The 23,355-nt window shown below is 40.8% G+C and overlaps 1 protein-coding gene across 1 annotated transcript in view; it reads right to left on the bottom strand.

The window, feature by feature from the left end:
- The window catches only part of b4galt2 (UDP-Gal:betaGlcNAc beta 1,4- galactosyltransferase, polypeptide 2), a 265,209-nt gene that overhangs the window by 120,764 nt on the left and 121,090 nt on the right, over nt 1–23,355 (bottom strand). The window contains exons 3-4 of the mRNA XM_049598316.1: nt 19,775–19,893; nt 14,972–15,088 (exon numbers count right to left, since the gene is read on the bottom strand). Coding sequence (XP_049454273.1) covers nt 14,972–15,088; nt 19,775–19,893 — 236 coding nt within the window. The remainder of the gene's footprint in view (nt 1–14,971; nt 15,089–19,774; nt 19,894–23,355) is intronic.

Below are 23,355 nucleotides of genomic sequence, written 5' to 3' on the forward strand. Positions count from 1 at the left end.
AAACAGATGAAAACAGTTGGATAATGTCTTTCATGAGGCTGGCGTTTTATCAAGTCTGAGAAAATAATGAGATTTGTAACCAGAAGGCTGCGTTGTTGTTTATTGAAATCTATCCTTGACGATTCCTCTCAAGTTTCTGAAGGTCCAATGTCAATTTGCTAAAGTGCCTATTTAAAGCAAAACTAGAGGACATCTTGTAATGGGATCACTCTGATCACAATACAAGGCAGGATGGATCCATGCTTTCATGTTGCTTACACCAAATTCTGACCCTACCATCTGAATGTGGCAGCAGAAATCCAGACTCATCAGACCAGGCAACGTTTTTCCAATCTTCTATTGTCCAGTTTTGGTGAGCCTGTGTGAACTGTAACCTCAGTTTCCTGTTGTTAGCTGACAGGAGTGGCACCTGGTGTGGTCTTCTGCTGCTGTAGCCCATCTGCTTCAAGGTTGGACGTGCTGCTGGTTCAGAGATGGTCCTCTGCAGACCTTGGTTGTAACCAGTGGTTATTTGAGTTACTGTTGCCTTTCTATCATCTTGAACCAGTCTGGCCATTCTCCTCTGACCTCTGGCATCAACAAGGCATTTTCACCCAGAGAACTGCTGCTCACTGGATATTTTCTCTTTCTCGGACCATCCTCTGTAAACCCTAGAGATGGTTGTGCGTGAAAATCCCAGTAGATCAGCAGTGTCTGAAATACTGGCACCAACAACCATGCCACGTTCAAAGCCACTTAAATCCCCTTTCTTCCCCATTCTGATGCTCAGTTTGAATTTCAGCAGGCTGTCTTGACCATGTCTACATGCCTAAATGTATTGAGTTGCTGCAATGTGATTGGCTGATTGAGTATTTGCATTTGCGAGGAGTTGAATGGGTGTACCTGATTAAGTCAAAATACTCAAAACAGATTCTGTGGTAGTTCCTGTTATGACTGGTGTCACCTGGACCACATTTCATCATAATGATACACACACACAGATTCATGAGATGAAACAATACCTGCCATCATGATGTTGTTGCCGCTAGTAATAACAGACTTACATCCTTGAAATTACATATTTCTTGATTAATTTACAACATAAATAATCTTGGACAATTTAACGTTCTGTGCGATTTTGGTAAAAGCAGTGCTGAAACCAGTATGAAAAACCTCTAATTTAATATATAAAAATATTGCATCCATCTGTTGCACTGTTGACACATACAACCATTTATTTTAGACCCTATTAACCTGACGTCCATGTTTAAGACAAGAGGAATATCATCTAATCCCCACACACACAAAAGTTCAAGCTGGCCTCTAGGTTCAAACTGACACATTTTGATATGAGCAACAGTGCTAACCTGACCACCATGCTTCCCTCTAACACCACCAAAAGTTCAAAATAATATGTACATTTGTAAGGTAATCGGCCATTTATTTACTTGTCTACAAATACAATGGTCCAACTGTGAAACAGTATTTGAACATACATGTTTACAAACTGCAGGCAACTGTCTTTCAGAGCACAAATGCTAATTATCAGCAACATTCAACCAGCCACTGAAGCCACCCACAGGCAAACTAAAATCTATTCAATGAGCATTAAAGCAAGGGAGTAGGTTCATAATGTATCTTCCCTCAGTTCCTTTATGAAAAGGAAGGAGAGAAAACATTTATTTGTCTGGCCTTTCCTGCCAAATCAGTGTGCAGGAAGTAAACAGAGCGGAGCTGCAGCCAAACTGCTTCAGTATGAGAGTGGAGGTGTGCGCTGGGGGGGAAACAGGAACGAGGAACGAATGGGTTTGAATCAGAGTGACATTTCCAGGGCGTTTTAACGAAGGCTTGTCAAGGTGGTTAGAAGGTTTCATACAGCTGTTCTCAGCTCCCTGAATAGCAAGGTCGTCAAGTTTGGCTGTTTGGCTGACAGCACAAGAGGAAAGTGTGAACAGCGAAGGGCCGCTGTCCAAATATCACAGCGCTGTGGCCCTGAGTGCAGGTGGAAAAAAAGGAAATGGGGAGTGATTGAAGAACGAACGTTATTAAAGTGAGATACTACGCACACCCTCAAACATTCACATATAAAGACAGCTTAAACGATAGATAATTTCTGAGATACTAAATTATAGTGCAAGGTAACCCCCAAACACAGCGGCTCTTTGTAAAAATCTAATAAAATATTGAGCCAAAGGTCTCTAACAACACGTTCATTTCTCTCTATTTATTTGTAAAATGTAAAATGACAAAACTGCGACTTGACAGAGAATCCTTGGCAGTGTGCTATGCAGGATTTTTCTACAACACATAGGCTCATACAAAAGTAATTCCACTCAATCACCACCTTTGACCCACTAGAAGTGTATGGTGGTGGGCCGTCGGTGGCTTAGTGGATAGAGCAGGCGCCCCATGTACAAGGCTTTTGTCGCAGCAGCCCGGGTTCGACACCAGCCTGTGGCCCTTTGCTGCATGTCACTCCCTCTCTCTCTCCCCTTTTCACACATGTCTGTCCTATACATTAAAGGCTAAAAATGCCCCAAAAAAATATCTTTAAAAAAATAAAAAATAAGTGTATGGTGGTGTATTTACCTGCAGACACTCTGCCTTCTGCCTGTATTTTCTCCAAATTTTGTTGCGTTCGAGACATTTCTAGGCACAGAGTACAAGTGAAGTTGGGACTTTATAAAAAGGTAGCAACCAGGTGCCAGACCGTAACAGCAGCAATCAGGAGGAAGCTATGAAAATCGCAGACACAGTGTCAAAAGACAAATATAGTGCAGAGAAAACTGGGGTTGGCTTTCACCTTCACTTGTGATACTTTTTATGAACAGTAACCAATGACTCCTGCATAGTACACCTTTACAGTAGAGACTGACTGATATTGGATTTCCAAAGGTCGATATAACGATATTTTGTAACAGGAAAAAGCCGATAACTGATTAATCAGCTGAAAAAAGATACTTTAGGGTGGAACGATTTTGTATTTTTGGAATAGTTAGAATTAGAGATGGATACCAAAACCTTGTATCACATGAGCCCTGGGGCTACATCATCAAAGACTGTAGTATTGATAAACTCTGGTGTTATTGTTTTCTTTTATTGGTACATTCTAACTTTTTGGTTTAAATTATCATCATCCTGCAGCCTCTCACCTGCGCTCGGTAATGTATGTCCACACATGACCTGGTGGAGGCTGCAGAGCCATCGGCCACTATCAGAGCCAAGTCCCTCTGAAAACAATCCACTCTACTTTAAGCACATAATAACAACAAAACACACTTATAACAAAAACAGCGCTTTTCTACATCGTTAATCTCTCATTAAGCCTTTTCTTCCATCTGTTTGTCTGACGCCATCACTGCTTGTTTCATTAATGTCTGAGTGTTTGAGTTAAAATGTGTTCAAATGAAGGCTATTGGTGTTTATAGAGCATAGCATCATCCTCCCAGGATGAAGCACCAACACGCTGATCCCACAGATGATAAAGACACATGAGATGATCTACATATACATGCATCACTTGTTGACATGTTGTTACATTGTGCATATTTACATTTACTGTACTGAGTGTGTGTCTTTATGGTATCCAAGCCTGCCTCAGAAAAGCTCTTCTACACACTAAATATTGGTTTAAAGTCAGTTCATCCACATTTAATGTTTGTACATCTTGTAGTGTTTACTCTCGGGTCTATGCGGAGTGTTGTGTATTTACTTTGTATGCTTGCTGCAGCTCCTGTTGCCCATTTGGGACAATATAAAGTTGTCTCGAACTTTAACTGAGTCTAACCGTGAGACAAAAGTAAAATAAAAGCCTCACGTACGGCTTTATTAAATGGTGTAATGTGTGAGTAGGGACCATATTTGTCTTTTCTCTCGCTGTCTTCTGCTGTCTCAACAGCTCGGTGTTAATGGACGCTTGATTGAAGGAGAAGCAGAGGGAAGAAAGGCACGTTAAATTATGCATTGCTTAAATGCTGAAATGTCAATTTGTTGTTGCACCATGCCTCAAATTACTTCTGTGCACTTTATCCAAGTAAACACGCAGCTAATGTTTTGCATTTTTATTGCGAGGGGCATCAGCACTTTAAAAAGATGCATGTGTATGTGCTTGTCAAATGTGTGACAGGTCTTCTGCGAGTTATCAGTCGTTGTAATTGATCAGCTGCTAAACTGAATGAGTTTAAACTATGTTCTTAGGATGTGCAGAAGGGTACTTCTGGGGTCGTTTTGGTCACCAGAATAAGATACGGAGTGAGTGCTCCTTGCTTTCATGCTGTTCTTTGGTACAGGTAGCTGCAGACACAGAGAGAGGCTTTGTCGGGTCGGGCTAAGATATAATTCTATCTTCTGCCTTCTGCTTAGAAGTGGTGAATTAACAGCTCACAGCAACTTAAAGGGCTGTTTCCACATTGTAGCAGGAATGCGCTGGCAGGGTGGTGGGGAACGCTTGACCCCAGTGCTTCATATAAGAAGCGCTGGCAGCACTATTTTTAATGATGTGCTGTGCATGGGTTTGGTTTCTCGACAAGACAACATATCCAACAAACATTAGCCAGGTAGCTAACATAACGCTATATTAACATAGGGCTAACACAGTCAACTTCAAGCTTACAAAGCTAACGGTGATAAAAGCACAACACTCACCAGCAACATCCAGTATCCGCTGGCCAATCTGCTCCAAAAAATAAGCTTTCTTTCTTTGTTGTGACGGCAGACAGAAGACTAGCTAAAGTAGCCACAGTGATGTCACCAGCGCCTTTCGAAAAAGTTTAGAGATTTTCAACATAAAGCGCTTGGAGTAGCCGCACAAAAAAAGGCAGAGCGCTCTGAAAAAAGACACTGAGTGGGCGCGGCACTTTTTCTCCAGGTGGTGGCATGCGGCTGCATTCGACCACTCCTCAACATTTGAAAAAAAGACACTGGAGTTGAGAAAAAAAACTTTATGTAGACTAATACATCACAATCTCTAGCTTTTGTTTGATATCTAGTGTCAGAAAATGTTGCACATTTCCAATCCATCGTTAATGTATTTAGCACACATTAGCTCAGAGGGCTAACTTGGCTTGTTCAAGTATTAGGTAAATGTTACTAGTCGCGTTTCCATTACAGTTTTGCGCAACATAAATATTCTAAAGTTTTGACAAAGTACAACTGCGATTTGCAGGTGTTTCCATTAAAAGGTGTTTTGCGTATGATTCGTAATTCTCGTAAAATCTCGTCCCACGAGACTCCACTTTGTTTGCAGAAGTAAGATGGTCATTCCAAATCTCTTGCAAGCTGGAACAATCATCTCAGTTGCCACTGCTGCTCTTCCAGTAGTCTACAACCAAAGACGAAGAGAGTGAGTGGTATTCCAAAGGCAAAGTCCTTATGTGTGGCAGCGAACATGGATAAAGGATTTCTGGGAGAGGATCATGAACGAGGAATTCACAGAAGACTTGAATGTCCGGTGACGTATATTTGCCAAAAAGTGTTTCCATTAAACTTCTATGATATACTTCAATATCGACACATCAGAAAAAAAACACCTCATAAGAACGTAAAAACTTTTTCTTGATATTTGAGAGTTTTTTCGAAATGTAGGTGTTTCCATTACCAGTTTTTGTGATATTTAGGTTTTGCGTATTTCTAGGGTTAAGGGAAATGCTTATTGTCACCCTCAACTTTCAAACACCACATGGTAAAAATTGAACAAATAGTCAAATATTCATGTTGAACAGCCAAATCTGATTTAACTGACATTATTCTGAGTCGGGTACAGCCCTAAAATACCTCGACAAAACCCTGAAATATTTCTAGATGATCAAAACTAGGGAATGATTGTTTAATATTGATGGGTTAAGTTTTGATTACTTTGAAATCTTGTCTTAAAAGCCTGGTAAATAGTGCAGTATAGCCCATTTAATTAGGAATATTCATTTAATGCTCTCTGGTATTGGTCTTATTTTTAAGGTCTGACGACTTGTTTGTGAAAGATTTTTGAGTCAGAGTTCTTTAAATTTAAACTTCTTTTTTTGTTGTATGTACAACTTGTATGAACTGAATCTGCATTAAGAAGCAGACAGTGTAAGTTTTAATTCATCTTGTAGACCTACTTTTGGTGTGGTAGTATCTCAGTCCATGAAGAATTAGTTCGGGAACCTGAGAGTCTCCAGTTCAGGTCCCCCGGACCAAATATGGAGTGTGGACTGGTAGCTGGAGAGGTGCCAATTCGCCTCCTGGGCACTGCCAAGGTGCCCCTGAACAAGGCACTGAACCCCCAACTGCTCAGGGCGCCTGTGTATCTTCTTTCTGACTTTGTGCTGATGTACACTACACATTTTAATCTGCTGTCCTGCACTGTCAAAATATTTGACTCCTGAGATCACACTGTACATCTCAATCGACCCGTCACAATGTGGTGGTCACACTGAACATAAGCCCTGGGTGGTTTTGCCTGGTGACAAGTCCAATAAAGTTTATTTAAACACAACAAATGCATCCTCAATGATGTCTGCAAAAGGAAAGAAAGTCAGCGCTACATTGTGCAAATCTACTATGATACTAAGAAGAAAAAATGTGACTAGGGACCATATTTGTAAAGTGTCTGCGCGCCTTAAGGTTTACTTGTTTCTAAAGGTTAAAAAAGTCAGATAAACATTTTCGGAGTTTGGGATTTGAAAAGGTCACACTGTTTTTATCTCACTACGATCCGGTGTAAACGGATATCTGGACCTGAAGTCATGTAGATAGCTCACATTTTGCTACTGAGAGGAGAGGAGAGGAGAGGAGTTTGCAGCGAAATCTATAATTCATCACAGCACAGGCTAGTGCAATCACATCAAGCACTTTGCACCTGGGACTCAAAGGAGTCTAAGAGTATGGGGCGAATGAGAACATTATTTTACTGTACAGTTCCTCCACAAAACAGCAACAACGCTACAGCAAACACTCAAACATAAAGTTGAAGAGGGGGCAAGAAGGAGGAAAAAAACAGAGTTGTTGCTCATCAGATCAATATCCTATTCCATGGTCAACTGCACAAAAACTCCCTCATTTTCTTTTCTCTCTTTTTTTTTTTTTTACATTTTCAATTTCTAGAAGTAGGAGATAGAAAACGCATTAACCATGCATGGGCTAGAGTGGTAGTGAAAGTGAAACAGAGTGAAATGGAGACTGAAAGTGAGAAAAACACACAGGTCTGGCAAACCGTTTCTTTCTTCTCTTCGAGAGAATCTCTTCGAGATTCATCCAAATATCTCACCCAGGCCTGCACCTTTCCCAAGCTGATAAGAAAATAATGAATGCTATAATTAAATAGGCTTTGTTCTGTCTATCACCTGAATAAAAAATTGCTAATACCAAAAAAGATAAAGAGTACATCGCATTGACTATTCTATGTTGGTGCCTGGACTTTTCTAATCGCACTCTTTCTATATATCAAACTGAAACTCGTTACCAAGTTCACAAATGCAAAGACAGATGTAGCGTGCTCATTTTAAGCAGCATACAGACAGACAGAAACACACAGAGCTCCTCCTGCTCAGTGCCGGACACTGCTGGAGCTGCAGTGAAGACATGAATGACAAGCACAAAGTGTGTAAAGGCAGTCTGGATTCTCATTCCTCTACAACCTGAGACTCTCCACAGATGCAGAGGAGTTACTGAACAGTGAGAGTGTGCAAATGTGTGTGTGTGTGTGTGTGTGTGTGTGTGTGTGTGTGTGTGTGTGTGTGTGTGTGTGAGGGGTGGCAGAAGGAGAAAGGGGGTAGCGGGTCATATCTTGGTGGATTAGTGGAGCAAGCAGCGCAGCAGAAGCTTATAGTGTTGTGTGAGTTGAAACCAGATGTCAGTAGGTTACATTTTATCCAGCTTTCCTTTTTGTCCTCTTTTTTTCTGCTGGTGCAAAAATGCCACAAAAAATAGAGATTAAGTCTACTTTCAAAAGCGCATCAGAAAATAAGAGTCTCAACCTGAGCATCATATTTTCCTTTTCAGAGCATGAACACTTTGTTTAGTGTTTTGTGTTGCATACTCTGTTTACAGTTCAAGACAGGACCAAATGTATCTGCTGCCACCAGATATAAAGTTACTAAAGTATTGTCCTTGACTACAGCTCCCCAACATCTGTAAACACACTTTGATGTATAAAATAATTTCCCTTTTTGTCTAGTGACCTTTTACAATAACAGCAGTGTTGCATTGCCTTTTTATATTTCAGATGTGTATAAGTTGTTCACTTATTATTGATTGGTTGTTTGGTCTAAAGAATGTCAGAAAATTCTGAAAAATGTCGATCAGTGTTTCCCAAAGCCAACAATGACATCCCCAAATGTCCTATTTTGTCAAAAAAGATATTCTGTTTACTGTCACAGAAGAGTAAAGAAACCTTAATCACAGGACTTTCACCCAGGAGATTGGTGTTCACGCCCAAAAGTTAATGTTGACTTCTTTTGATAACAACATAGCATAGTTTGTTGAATACACCTAACCATGTAGTCCTGAAGCTGAACTGTGACCATTTCATGATGTTCAGGATGTGTTTGAAACTGCGACTGTTAGAACAGTAACGTGTTATTTTGGGGGCTGTCATATAAGTCATTTCGGAAGTCAGTTGAAATTGACCTATGCTGTTGTGAAGATGTGGGAGAGCGTTGTTTTCTCAAGTGAAAGATGTGCTGTACTTCTTCCACCACTGCACATCTCTTTAAAGAAACAAGAAAAGGCAGAATATTATGTGGCTTTTGCCTTACAGACTCCCCCCTATAGCTGCAGAGCATTACATGTTTTAAATCAATAATGATATCCAGCTATGGATCGACCTTAAGCTCTCATAAAAATCATAACAGCAGATGGGCTCCTCTTTCTTCATCACTTCTGTCACTCACCTCCCTCCGTCTCTCTTTCTCACCTGTTTTTTTTTTTTTTCTGTTTGTTCTGTCCCTCTCTCTGCCTCTCTCTGGGCTTTCCTCCAGTTTACATGATGAGCTGGTGGCCAACAAAACAAACATTGGCCCCGGTCCTCGGCAGGCGGAGAGGACATGGAGCAGCAGGGCAGAACAGCAAGGTTGCTATATAACTTTCCGCATGATCCCTCTGCAACGCCTACTCACCGTACCTCACCAGCAACACCACTTTGCAGAGCGAGATGATAGCTGCTTAAAAATGTCCGGCTGAGGCAAAACAAGAGCAGCAAGCAGAGAGACCAGCCTCCAACCTGAAGCTATGCTCGCATGAACTCAGCCAGTTTAAATAGTAAATGAGGAGCAGTCTGTGGTGCTCTTCAGTAGCAGAGACTCTGACGTGACCTCTGACCTTTGCCCTGATTGATAAATTATGATCATATCATTTCTTGGCAGACACAAAAAAGAGCACACAGCCCAAACAACAGATGGAAAATTAATGGGCAGCTATTTTGGTGGTTGCTGGTTTCAGCTTCTCACATGTGAAGACTAAAAGCTTTTCTTTGTCTTGTGTATTGTAAATTTGGAGACGTCACCATGGGCTCTGGAAAATCGTGGCATGCATTTTCCCCAGTGTCCAGACATCTAATCAACCAAACAATCAAAATGTCTAGTGGCATCTCGCAGAGAGGTTGCAGATTGTCACCAGTGACTGCACATAAAGGCGGACGATGCGTCTCCACTTTCTTCTACTGTATAAAAATAAAGCCAAACCACCCCTGATATGGCTGCTGTTCATTTAGTCATTTGGGGCCAGAGTCTACACAGTAGCGTCCTCTGTGGTATTGAGTTCCCACCATCCGACCAATCGCGAGCAGCACCATTGATCACAAGCACACCGACTGGCACAAAAAGCTGTCAATCACGATGTCAAACAACTAATTAAAACCCCACCTGGAAGAATAATGAATGCTTGAACCTACCTTGTGAAAAATATGATGTGGACTTTGAGTTTTTTAGCCCATGTCCCGTCCACTAACATGTTGGAAGCGGCTTCACTTTTGGGGAGCTGTCTTGTCGTCCAACTTTATTATACAGTCTCTGAAAATGAAACTCTTGGTTGCCAAGCTTGTAAGAGAACTGTAAGGTCTGATGCAAAAATGCAAAGGCTCTATGTAGAGCTGGTGTTTGGTTTTACTGGTCTGGGCTACTGTAGAAACAAGATGGCAGACTCCATGGAAGAGGACCCGCTCCGTATATAAATGGCTGATTCTAAGGTAAAGAAAACACGATTCTTATTTAAAGATGATCATACACAAATAAACACATGGTTATGAATATTATAATCCCATGTCTGCCAATATATCCCCCTAAATCCTACACACTGGACCTTTAATTGATTATCAAGAAAGATGAAATTAGTTGCAGCCTCTTTCATGTTATAACAAAGGTAGTATATTTCTCTGTTCAATGATTAAGACCTTTCTTAACAGAGTCAAAAGGCAGGGACTGAAGTCACAAATATTTTATTGGAAACATATGTTTCGAGGGTGGAGCATTACTCTCTATGCTCAGTTTTTGTTTAGTACAAATTTAATCTCATGACATCAAAATGACAATCATCATCTATAGCCAAATAATCACTGGCCACGGAGCAGCCCAGGTCAGAGGGGGATTTGACTTGTATCTTTCGTTGTGCTTTTTTTTTATCTCCAAGAGGCCTTTTTGCCCACATAACAACTGTTTTGACTCTAAGGACACGCCAGCCATTATCTGTTAGCAAGGATGAGACTTGACGGGGGAAAATTATCACTGCTCACCCCCCCTCACCCTGATCCCCCTCCAGTGGCTCTGTGTTAAAAGGTTCCAGACTTCCATTCATTTAACACTCGAGCGAGCACGATGGAAAGGTGCTCTCCGCCATCCTCGCGGAAAGTGGCTGCAGGTGTAAAGGTTTAATCGCCCATCAGGACATCTTGTCATCAAAATCCCACCTCTGTCGCTTTGATTCAGCTCCTCTCAATCTGCCTGCTTGTCGGTCTTGTTTGTAGTCGTTCTGCGTCACTGTCTGTTTTTGGGGCTTCCTGTCAGCTTGGCTGGCATTTTGAGTATCTGTGTGTCCTGCCTGACCTCTCCAAATGAAATCCAGGTAGGATTGAGGTTTGAAACACAGAGACAGTCAACAAAATATTCTAAAACAATGCAAGACCACTGGGTGTATTTTAATATGTTCCCCTGTATTTCTTATTTGTTCATTATCAGGAAACAGCTAGGGATGCCTCCAGGTGCAATCTGGGGGCCATCAAACTTTTAATATTAGCATATTAATGTTAGCACAAGCAAAACCACTTGCAGCTATTATTGGTGCGGATAGTGGTTCTATTTGGTAATTTTTTGTCATTCATTAGCATTAAAACAACTGCATGGTTTTCAAACTACCTAACTTTTCAGACCAATCAGGAGAAAGTATTTGTCCAGAGCTCGATTCTAACACAAATCCTGGGTATAAAAGTCCTCAGATTCGGAGATTATTGCAAAATTACACAATGATAATATTAGATGAGTAACTGCTGAATAAAAGACATATAACCTCGAGATGTCCTTCCTAACCAATTAGTGTGAAATTCAAATTTCCATCAAGTAAAAACCAAAAGTTTTTTTTTTTTTTTTTTCTTTTTTGTACCCTGAAGCAGTTGCTGATGAGTCAGTCCTTTTTGGGAGCAGTCTGTAAGAGTTTAAAGAGAGGCACTCTCTCACTCTCGAAGTGAAGTAGATGCCTCCAGCTGTGGTATTTATATCTTTGGGTCAGTTCAAAATCATCCAAAAACAGGAAACAGAAATTAACCCCACTACACAATGCGAGAGTGTATATTTGGTTTTAAGAATCTCAACAAGTTCAAATACATTTAAAAATACACAAGAATAATTTCCACTTCAAACAAAGCCCTCTCTCAACCTCTAAATCATAGAGTGGAGTAGATTTTGACAGTTTTCCAGATAATTACAGCCAGGCAGTGGATCAGTATCTGTTTGAAGTGCAGGTGAAAGAGTTGAAGATGCAACAGCGGCAGCTGTACAGACGCTGCTGTCAACTGTGAAATCAGATTACCTCGTGGTGTGACATTACATAAAGACTTTTGTGGATAGGAAAAAAATACAACACAAGATACACGAAGTTCGAGGCAGCTTGCTTAATGAGTGGACTGTCCATCAGCTGACGGACTGAGCATTTAATCTCCTGTGCCAACACTGTGAAACTGACTTTGATTCATTGAAAGAGGGCCAAAAGCAAGAGGAGACTTGTCTTATATGGTTCCTCAAACTACCAAACTACAGTGTTTTAAATCATAATTTTATTTAAAGAGAACTTAAGAGATGCAGTCTTCATAAAGACTGTCTTTTAAATCAATAAAAAATCCTTATTATGTTTGTAAATTGAGTTTATGTACTTCATTTGTTAATTTTACAGTTTCTGTCTTATTCTATTGAATGGTATTCTACTTTAATTGAGTATTTATCTCCCGAGACCCTGCCCACTACCTGTACTTTCTTATTGTCTTCCTGTTTTGCTATTTAAGGGAAGTTTCTGGGCACAGCGTGCAGGTGAGGTCCAGACTTTATGAAAAAAGCAACCAGGTGCCAGACCATAAGCGTGCATCCAAGAGGAAGCTTAAAAAATCGTGGACACAGCGCCAAAAACAGGCAAATATAGCGAGGCGATACGCCAAGCGGACACAGCTTCCAAAACAAGGGTGAATCTGGGGTTGGCTTTCATCTTGACTTTCACTGGCAAGCATGTTCCCAAACAGTAATCGAGAACTTCTGCATAGTAGACCTTTAATTTGCTTGGTTTTAGTTGACTGCAGTGCTTAATTATTTTGAGCACTTAGATATTTTGATACAAGTTACTTTAATGTGCATTTTGATGTTAGTTTATAGAGGTTCTTACCGTTTTGACTTTTGTAGAACCTTCACAGAGGTTCAGAGCATGAACCAATGAAAACAACACCAGTCTTATGTCAGATTAAAACCACATGGTGTGTTGTAGCGATGATGGAAATTTCATTGAGAGCTGAGCGAAGCCCATTCTTAGAGGAAAGTGAAAGGAAAGTGAGGGTTAAGTTGAAGAACTTGCACCTTCTCTAACAGCCCTACACAAACCTTACCCTCCCTAACAGCTTTACATTTGACGAGCTCACAGAAAACATGTGTGTGTGTGTGTGTGTGTGTGTGTGTGTGTGTGTGTGTGTGTGTGTGTGCAAAAGTGTAAAAGCGAGAGAGTAAGACACTGGAACATCGCCATATCAAGTGCGGGGCGCAGCAGGGCAGGCGGAACCAAAGGTCTGTTCCACAGGGGGAGTGATTAAGGCGTTGCGCGAGGCCCACAGGGGAGAGAAAGGGCAGAAAGGAGAGCTCATTACACATAATGTAGAAGAAGAAGAAGTCTCACCCAACACAGCGTGAAAGCCTCACACACACTCTCAACAACTTTGCTTAGAAAATCAAGCTCCTTGTGCTTCGGCTGAACTGAGAGCAATGAAAGTAAATATGTTGCTGATTTTCACTGCAGATGGGTTTTTGTCAGAAGACGAAACAGTCAATGAAAAGCAGTCAGAGATGATGAGAGAAGGGGGAGTGCAGCCTTTAGGGGTTTATGCACCTGCAAATTGACTTGTGCTAAGTAATAGACTTTTTCCACCATATTAATGAATTAAAATACCTGGTGGCAAAGCTTAGAACTTAACATGAGCTGATAGATTTATTTCAGGTCTAACTCTTGTCATATAGTGATTTAAGTTTGCAACAAGATATCCTGCAGCCTTTTACCTGACCTGTAACACAGAGGTTTGGAGGTGATTAAACAGTTTCAAATTCTCTGTCAACTGAAGCTGAGATCTTAGTAGAGTTAGGCAGTCAATTGATTAGTCAATTGCCAGAAAGTTTCAATGATTAAGTGGTAATGTCATTTATCAAATTAAAATGCCCAAGTTCACAGATCTCAGCTTTTCAAACACCAACATTTCTCAGTTTTATATCATTCAAAAACTTCACGTTTGGGACTGTTGATCTGTGATTAACTGGTGATTTGTATATGTCACCTTGACCTCTGGAAAAATGTTTATTAAAAATGAATCAATTATGTAAGGTTGAGTAATAGGCTTATATTTGCAGGCCCACATTATCACTTCCATTCTCTATTTGGCTGTCATCAACTCAGAGACACAGATATATAATTGCTGCATTTGTGTCTTACTCAAGTGTTTGTAATTATGAGTTTCCGACTTCTAAATTGCATTCATGTCAACTTCCACTACAGCTTTTTCTGAAAGCTCCAATTAAGCCTATCCAACTTGGTGGTTAAGCATAAAGAAGTATTTGGCATCAGCCAGAGACCAAAGTTCAATGTACTTAAACCTATCGACAACATATGGGGCTGAAAAATGAAGCCAATGTGGAAGTGCCAAAAACTGCAGTTCCTTGAATGGCCACATGAGGCTGGCTCCAGAAGCAAGTCAATCTCCTACACCCCCATGTTAAAATACCCAGCTTTACAGCAGAAATAAACATGTTTACACCCCGGTACATAAAACAGTTTTGGTCTCGTCTAAAGCTTCTTTCCACGTTCATGACAACTGTACAGGTATTTTTTTTTTTTTTTCAACTCACTGTGGCTGTCACCGAGTGACAGACTGTCTTTGGGACGTCAACACGGTCTCTGAGTCAGATCCAGCCCTCACTCCTCTACAGTTCCATTTATGGTAACCTGGAGTCACTTCTGGCTCCAAAAATCCAAGATGATGACGGCTAAAGTGCCAAACTTGAGGCATCGAAACCAATGGGTGATGTCACAGTGGCTATGTCCATTATTTTTTACAGTCTATGAATTAAACCCAGATTCAATGGATATGGTGTAATATCGAATATTAAGTATTTCATTGCACCCACACACACGACCAACTGTGAAATCATATAACAGCCTTGATGACATGAACACTCATGAATCCTTAACAAGAGAATCTCTCCCGTATTTGCACTGAGGTGTCAATTTTGTTGAAGCTCGACCTCGAGACCGCAACCACAAAAAACAGAACTTGAACAAACCGGCCTACCTGGTTGATGATGTAGATGCCGTAGTCAATCTTCTGCCTTCTGAGGATAGGGTGGAGGTAGTGGAGCCAGTACTTTAGGTGGTTTTCTCTGTGACGGAATGGGATGATGATGGCCACCTGAACAACAGGGACAGTTTCTGTTGGTTATTTGTTTGTATCAAACAGGACAGCCGTGCAAAGTAACTGGGTACATTTACTTAAGTATACTTAGATACAATGTTGAGGTACTGGTACTTTACAGAAGTATTTCCATTTTATGAAGCTGTATACTTCTACTTTGCAACATTTCAGAGGGAAATATTGTGCTTTTTACTCCATTACGTTATTTAAGATTAAACTACTAAAAGTATATGCAGCCCAGCCCGGGATATATTTAATTTGTACATTTATAATAACATAGATACATATATACAGTGGTGGAAAAAAGTTTTCGGACACCCCATGCATTTGTGAAATAGTGCATTAAGAATCACTCTTAGGTCTTCAAGTGCAATTTCTTTTAGTACAGTCACAGCCAAAATACTAAATAAATTCTAAAAAAGCCATTAAAAACTTAAAATTGATTGGTTCCATAAAAATACATAAGAAATTTTGAGTACTGGGTCATTTTGGTACCAGTGATGAAGGTCGTTCTTTTTATTACAAGACACAATTTTTGTTGCCAAGCTTCGTGTCTACATAAAGCCAGCACATTTGAAAGTTCTTCAGACACAAAAATGGCTAAAACAAGGAACCTAACACAGGAAACACGCATGAAGATAAAGATTCTCAGCCAGGAAGGGTACAGCTGCCGCCAGATAGCCAGGAAGTGCAGATGCAGTCCTTCAGCAGTTGGATACACTCTGCAGAAATACAGACGAACCAACAGCTTGGAAGACAAATCAAGATCTGGGCGTCCAAGGGTTTCTTCAGCAAGAAATGACCGCATCCTGATCCGCATGTGCAGGCAAAACCGCAGAATGACATCACAGGAGCTTCAGCAGCAGTGGTCAAACCAAACTGGTGTCCAGTGTTCCACCCGCACTGTACGTGGCCGACTTTTAGATCATGGCTTAAGATCCTACAAGGCTATCAAGAAGCCCCTGATCAATGAGAGACAGAGGTTAGCCCGGCGTCGTTGGGCCCAGGCACACAAGAACTGGACAGCCAGGAATTGGAGGAAGATTCTGTGGTTGGATGAGTCCAGTTTCCAGCTTTATCTTCCTCCTACTAATGTGAGGGTACGCAGAAGGCCAGGCGAAGCATTATCTCCAGCATGTACAGTACCTACTGTCAAGCATGGTGGAGGCAGTATCATGGTTTGGGGATGCATGAGTGCTGCTGGTGTTGGTCATCTCACTGTCTGTGATGGCACATTGAACTCTACCAAGTATTGTACCATTCTCAAAACCCACATGCTCCCTTCTGCGCTTTAACTGTTCCGTCGAGGTAAAAACTGGATGTTTCAACAAGATAATGCCCCTTGCCACACATCCAAGGCCAGTAGAACTTGGCTGCAGGAGCACAGTATCCAGGTCTTAGAGTGGCCAGCTCAATCCCCGGACATGAGCCCCATTGAAAATCTGTGGTGGATTATCAAAAGGTCTGTTTCAAAGCATAAACCAAAGAATTTAGAAGAATTAAAAGCAGTAATTCAAGAAGAATGGGACAAGATTACCCCTCAACAGTGTCTCTGTTATTTGTTGACTTTGATACCGACAATGTTGAGAACTGACATATTGAAACTGTCAAGAATTTAGTTTTGTTAGTTTTTCTTGTAAACAATAAACAAAAAAATATAATTTGTATTTGTTTGTATCTGTCTAATGCAGCCACACCTTTTGAAACACAAAAAAGATTTTTCCACAAATATTTCATGATAATATTTGAGATTGTGTAAAATTTTAAGGGTGTCCGAAAACTTTTTTCCACCACTGTATAGTTATATAAAGCCAAAACATTATCTTTTCTTCACCATAACAGTAAGTGTTTTTTGTGCCTAAACATAACCACACGTTAACCACAGTGTTGTTGAAACGTAAAGAAACTAAATTTCAACATATCTTACTATCTAATGACGAAAACTCTGTCTGTGTGTCAATGGGTGTGCCTGTTCCACGTTTTTCTCCTCACTGACTTGGTCAATCCATGTGAAATTTGGCACAGTGGTAGAGGGTCATGGGAGGATGCAAATGAAGCAATATTACATCAGTTGGCCAAAGGGGGGCGCTATAGCAACCAATTGAAATTTCAAACTTTGAATGGGCATATCTCATGCCCCGTATGTGGTAGAGACATGAAACTTTGCACAGAGATGCCTCTCCTCATGAGGAACAAATTTGCCTCAACAACTTCCGGTGATATAGATTTTGCGCCGTTTTGAATTTTTTTGAAAAACACTTAAAATAGATCTCTTCCTAGGAAGTTTGACCGATCTGCATGAAACTCGGTGAAAATAATCTAGGGACCAATATCTAAAGTTCCCTCTTGGCAAAAGTTGGAAAACTTACTAAAACTGAGCTTCTATAAGGCAATGAATATTGCGGAGGGCGTGGCTCATCACATAAAGGTGTATAACATCTCAAGGGTTTCATCGATCACCACGCAACTTTGTAGGCATATGACCGCGCATAATCTGAGGGGACTCCTCCATTACTGACCCCATAAAACAAAATGGGAGCGCTAGAGAGCTAATTTCTTATCTAGGCCTAACCGCCATATCGATTTTTATTAAACTTGGTAGATATGTAGAACAGGACGCCTCAAGGTGACTGGAGAAATTTAACTCTAAATGGCAACTGGGTGGCGCTATAACAACAGAAAAATGCTTAAAAATGGCTTAAATGCAACCAATCGCTGTGGCTCCCCCTGTGGCCCAATGTTGTTGTTTTTTTTCTAATTTTTGGTATGACTAAGTGATGGTATGATATGCTGTACTCAATGTGTATGGACTATCCCACTAGTAAGGTAAAAATGTAATATATCCATGGTTTGCAGAAACATATAACATCAACATTTATTCTGGTGATTGGGTTGGTATATGAAGTAGTTCAAATTAGCTCCACCTTCTGCTTGCAAAAATAATACATCAATAATAATGATAGATTCTTTTAAATGCAGGACCTTTACTATTAATGTTGAATTTTTGTCCTGTGGTATTGACGCCGTTACTGAAATTAATTATGCAAACACTTCTTTCACTACTGCAGCTGGAACATTAACTATAATTTCTATCAGTTGGAGAACTATTCAAATGCATAATTAAATCAATGCAGGTAAAGAAAACAAAGAACAAGTATAAACAGTCATGGTGCATTATCTGAAACTCTTCTGCTGACAGGGACAAAGATTATGAAACAGTCTTTCTCTTTCACATCTCCGCAGAGTGTTTGTTTGAGTAATTATGCATAAATGAGCTTTGCTTCATCCCACGGTGAACTGTTCTGCAGCAGAAAATCATTTCCGTAGAAAATCCCCCAGGTTAATGTCACAGCGTACATAAAGTTGGTTCTCATTCATTATGAATGAAGCAGCTCAAGGAAGGAGCTCTCAATGGCATCGCAGATTTGAGACAGATTTGAGGCCGTCCTCCATCTCCGTGCTTTAAGTGAGTCGTTCTCAGCTGTCCAAACAGTCCAAGGTTGAGCTGTAATTTACCATGTAAGTTCATGGTAATTTTGCACTCAGATGAAGACTGACAGCAAACTGACCTTGGTTTCTGTATAGTTAGGCATTGTGGCAGGTGATTGGTGTTATCTTCATTACTTATAGTGTCACCCTGACCTCAGTGAAGTATGATGAGGAGGAGAAATACTTAAAACACTTTAATGGACTATACTGTGTTTGACTATGACTAAGTATGACTAATGACTGAACTTCTGGTTGGCTTTTCTTCGATCCAGTACTATGACAAAAAGCTGCATTTCTGCCAGGAAAAAGAAACATATATCAAATTAAAATGAAAAATATGAATTATAAGACCACTTGTGACTAAACATGAGATAGTAAGATGAAAGCAGCCAGTTACTTAAACTTAAAGCTGACTAAATCAGCATTTTACTATTTTATACCTTTTACTTACTTACTTTTATAATTTTAAATGACTATTTCATGTTTTTAATTAACTATCTCATAACTCTGACTTACTAAGTCATAATTTTGAAGAACTGACTCAAAATTTAACTAATAGTCTCATAATTTTGACTTCCTACAAACATTAAAATTGTTATCATGCATAACTTGTATAAAATGTGTGAGAGTGCGTACTTTTTTCCTTCTCTCTTCCCATTTTCTTTTTGCCAAATTACACCTGCCAACTGTATCACCACGCAGAAGGAAGAGTGCATCTACTCATGGATGAGAGGCTGGTGCTCATGACAGCGCAAGATGTAAACATTAATGACGTCCTCCTCTGCTAAGCTGTTACGGAGTTAGCTCAGTGGTGCTAGGTGAGGTAGCAATAGATGCACGCTTCCTTCTGCACAGTGATACAGTTGGTAGGTAAACTTCGGTACAAAGAAAACAGTGCAATCCAATCAAGGTCAGAACACGTTCTCACCACAAACAAACCACACCAAAGTTTGTGTGGAACCTGACTGAGACCACCTCTTCAAGAAGGTCTCAGTCTGGTTGATCTGGTGTGCACCTGACTGCAATTGCTGTGTTCACACCTGCCCAAACAAAATGCACTTAGTGGGCAAACGAACTTGAGTCGATTGAACTGAACCAAACAGAACAGGGATGAAAGAACCCTAAGAGCAAAAATATGTGCTTTTGATTTTGGGGTGAACTGTCCCTTTAAAACAGAGAGAAGTATAAACAGACCTTCCATCGTGGCCGACAGTCAGGAGGCGTGTAGCGGCCTCCTTCCGTCACGTTGGGGTTTTCTTTCTGCACTCGTTCCATCGTCATCTGGGAGCTGAACTCGATCAACAAACGCCCGACTGAGGAAACAAGAGAGAGGGAAGAGTTAGTGAGATGAAGAGGATAACAGAGAAGGCAGAGGGTAAAGTGGAAAACAGATGAGGTAGAAAGCAAGAGAGGGAGCAAGGGATGTAGGGAGTGAGGGACAGAGGAGAGAGAGAGCTTTTAGCTTCAAAGCAGTACTGTACGTGTATCAAAGCAATATGTGCAGAAATAATGGTTTCAAGGGATATGCTTTGCATAATACAGCATTTAATAAGATGCACAGGATTTGGAAAACATATATTCCTACAAAATAAACAAAGACTTTGAAGTCAGTCAGTGTAAACACAACACGAAAGGTAATTACGCTGCTCAGTGATGAAGCCACACCATATGTTATATCACTACAAATCTATCCATCGCTCCTTTGAGTACTGACGGATCAAATGCAATCTAGTCTTGTGTGCAAGAGATTGCGGGCTCAGACTAATTTTAAAAAGAAGGGTTGGCTTTAAATCTCTGGGCCGCACAATGAATACAGCCCCTCGTTTAGAGAGCCAAGATCATTAAAATATACGAGCGAGCTTTGCTGTCTGGGGTCCAACCGAAGTCCTACAACCATAACCTGCATTTTAACAAACCGGGCTTTAAGCACTTCTTCTTTGGCGAAATGTCACTCATTAGTGCATGTTTTTTTCTTCAGTTTCAGTGTTAGACCCACAACTCATTAGGTAATATCAAAGTCTCTTGTGTTAAAGGAAAAAACACATCATATGATGTTTATCTATCCGTGTCCTCCAGCATGCACTGGGGCAGTTTGCAGCCAAGTGAGAAGCGGTTGGGATGAGTGTCAACACCTCTGAATCCGAGGCCATGGGTCTCTGCTGGAAACCGGTGGATTGGGCGTGAGTTGCTGCCCCAAACAAGGGAGTTCAAGTATCTTGGGTTCTTGTTCACAAGTGAGGATAGAATGGAGTGTGAGATTGATCTGCGGTTTAGCATGGTATCTGCAGTGATGCGGGAGCTCAGCCAGACTGTCGTGGTGAAGAGGGAGCTGAGCCAGACTGTCGTGGTGAAGAGGGAGCTGAGCCAGAAGGCAAAGCTTTTGGTTTACTGGTCCATCTATGTCCTAACCCTCACCTATGGTCATGAGCTCTGGGTAGTGACCAAAAGAATGAGGTTGGGGCTACAAGCAGCCAAAATGAGTTTCGTTCGAAGGGTGGCTGGGCTCAGCCTTACAGTTCGGGAAGGAGCTTGGACATCCGGTGGGAGCTCAGAGTAGAGCCGCTGCTCCTTTGCATCGAAAGGGGTCAGTTGAGGTGGTTCAAGTATCTGATCAGGATGCCTCCTGTGTGCCTCCTGTTATGGGTGTTCCAGGCATGTCCAACTGGTAGGAGGCCCTGGGGCAGACCCACAACACGCTGGAGGGATTATATATCTCATCTGGCCTGGGAACACCTTGGGATCCCCCAGGAAGAGCTGGAAAGCGTTGCTGGGGAGAAGGGCGTCCGGAATACTTTGCTCAGCCTGCTGCCCCCCACGGCATGGCTTTGGATTAGTGGTTGAAAAGGAATGGATGGATGGATGTTTTGCCCTGCTTCTAAGCAAACACTGATACTACAAATGCCACATATTAAGACTAAAACCAGTAGTTAACTGATCTCCATTGTTGTCTGTGTATCTAGAGCGCAATACGCCTTATTCTTCTGTTCCATAGACCTCCACTGTTGTCCAAAATGATTAAAAACATATCAAAGAGCCACAGTGTTGCACTGAGCAACATGTTTCTTCATTACAAATAAGCAATGGACATTGCATTATATTTCCAGTCAATATGGCATGCGTAATTCTGCTGTAGTAAATACACACTACCACACATGAATATTTGTATCCATCTACGACTGAAAATAGTCCCCAACAAATGCACTCCTCTTTGAGTAGCATTTCCTGGAAACCATAATGCCCAGCTGTATAACTGAAATTAGTCAGCCTTAAAAAAAACATAGAAAAGACAGTGTATATTCCTCGCCTGCTTTTAAAGATGTACATCTTCACTAGCAATGAATGTGCTTAGCGCTGCAGGCTGTGGTACTTGAAACAAACTGGCGTAGGTAGAGTTGTTGGACCACTTCTAAAGAAGGCTGAAGTACTTCTACCTGTTATGAATGAAACATTTAAAGACAAGGGAAAAGCCTGTCTTCTTAGAGAGGAGAGACGTTTGATAATCGTTAAAATTGGGAAAAGGGTTTGCGGCGCTGCACTCGGTTCTACGTACAAAAAGCGACTGAAGTCGTTCTGTGAAGAATGAAAAAGAGCTTTATAGAGACGTTCAAACCCTCACTGTAAAAATGCTGATGCTGACTTACTTTCTACAGTTGAACAGATTATTATGAGTTTTTAAGTATTTAAGTAGTTGTTACTGATGTTACTGTGCTGAAATAGGAAATGAGTTCACTCAGCATAACATCAGCGCACCTGACTAAGACACCAAATTCTTTTGTGGCTTGAAGAGGGTGTGCTTGTTGTATTGGCAGTTTCAGATAGTTACAACAACTGCTGTGACATGTTTCAGACACTGTTTGATGATTCAACAAGAACTTCTTTTAAGGATGCTGTTGCCTTAAGTGCTATAGATAAGGAAGGTGTTGAGGGCTGAACTGGTTTTGGTCCTTTAACGGGATTTGTTGACAATAAATCTGCTGACTGCAGCACCTGAATTTCCCATTTGGGAATCAATACAGGTTTATCTAATCTTTTCTTTTAACCAGACTATTCTTTAAGACATTCAGATGATTACAACTACCAGATAAATGATTATGTTTCCACTGATCAAAAGTATAGATAATGTATGTGTTTCGCTGCATGATCTGTGTATCAGTACACAGTATGCATTGCAGAGAGGAGACAGACAGGCCTACATAGGTCCATGACTTAATAATCCACTTAGCATTGACATATGAGTGTTGTGTTGAAAGGTCTCCTCCAATCAACGCTGCCCAGGCGAGCAGCATGATCGATGCCAACAAGGTTACATGTTCATAACACACCTCTTTATCATACCCACAAGAGCTGAATGCAAATAGTCCCGACAGCATTCCCCCCAAACACTTCTACCCGTCACCCTCCATCCTTTCCCTGCACCCATGTTTATTTTTTCCTTTTCCTCTCTCACACTAATGAGACCATAAGTGGAACACAGTGTTTGCATCGTGTCCCAGTATAATGTTAGTTAGTGCTCAAACAGCAAAAAAAAGACACTTACAGAAAATACAAGCAAATAAAGATGCTATTTTTAGATCTTAAGTTGTGCTGTTGCTGTTTGACACTAAAATTTAGATAATTAATGCAGTTACCTTTCAGTACCCGCTAAAAAGTGCAGTAACGTCTTCTTTAAAAGTCTTATATTAAATATATACTTTGAATTTAAACAAAGAACCCAATTAAGAGACCTGTATCATGTGTTATTTAGGGCAAGTTGTAGATCCAGTACAAGGGATTGA

The sequence above is a fragment of the Epinephelus fuscoguttatus genome, linkage group LG15 (assembly GCF_011397635.1).
Source record: "Epinephelus fuscoguttatus linkage group LG15, E.fuscoguttatus.final_Chr_v1".
NCBI classification, from domain to species: domain Eukaryota; kingdom Metazoa; phylum Chordata; class Actinopteri; order Perciformes; family Serranidae; genus Epinephelus; species Epinephelus fuscoguttatus.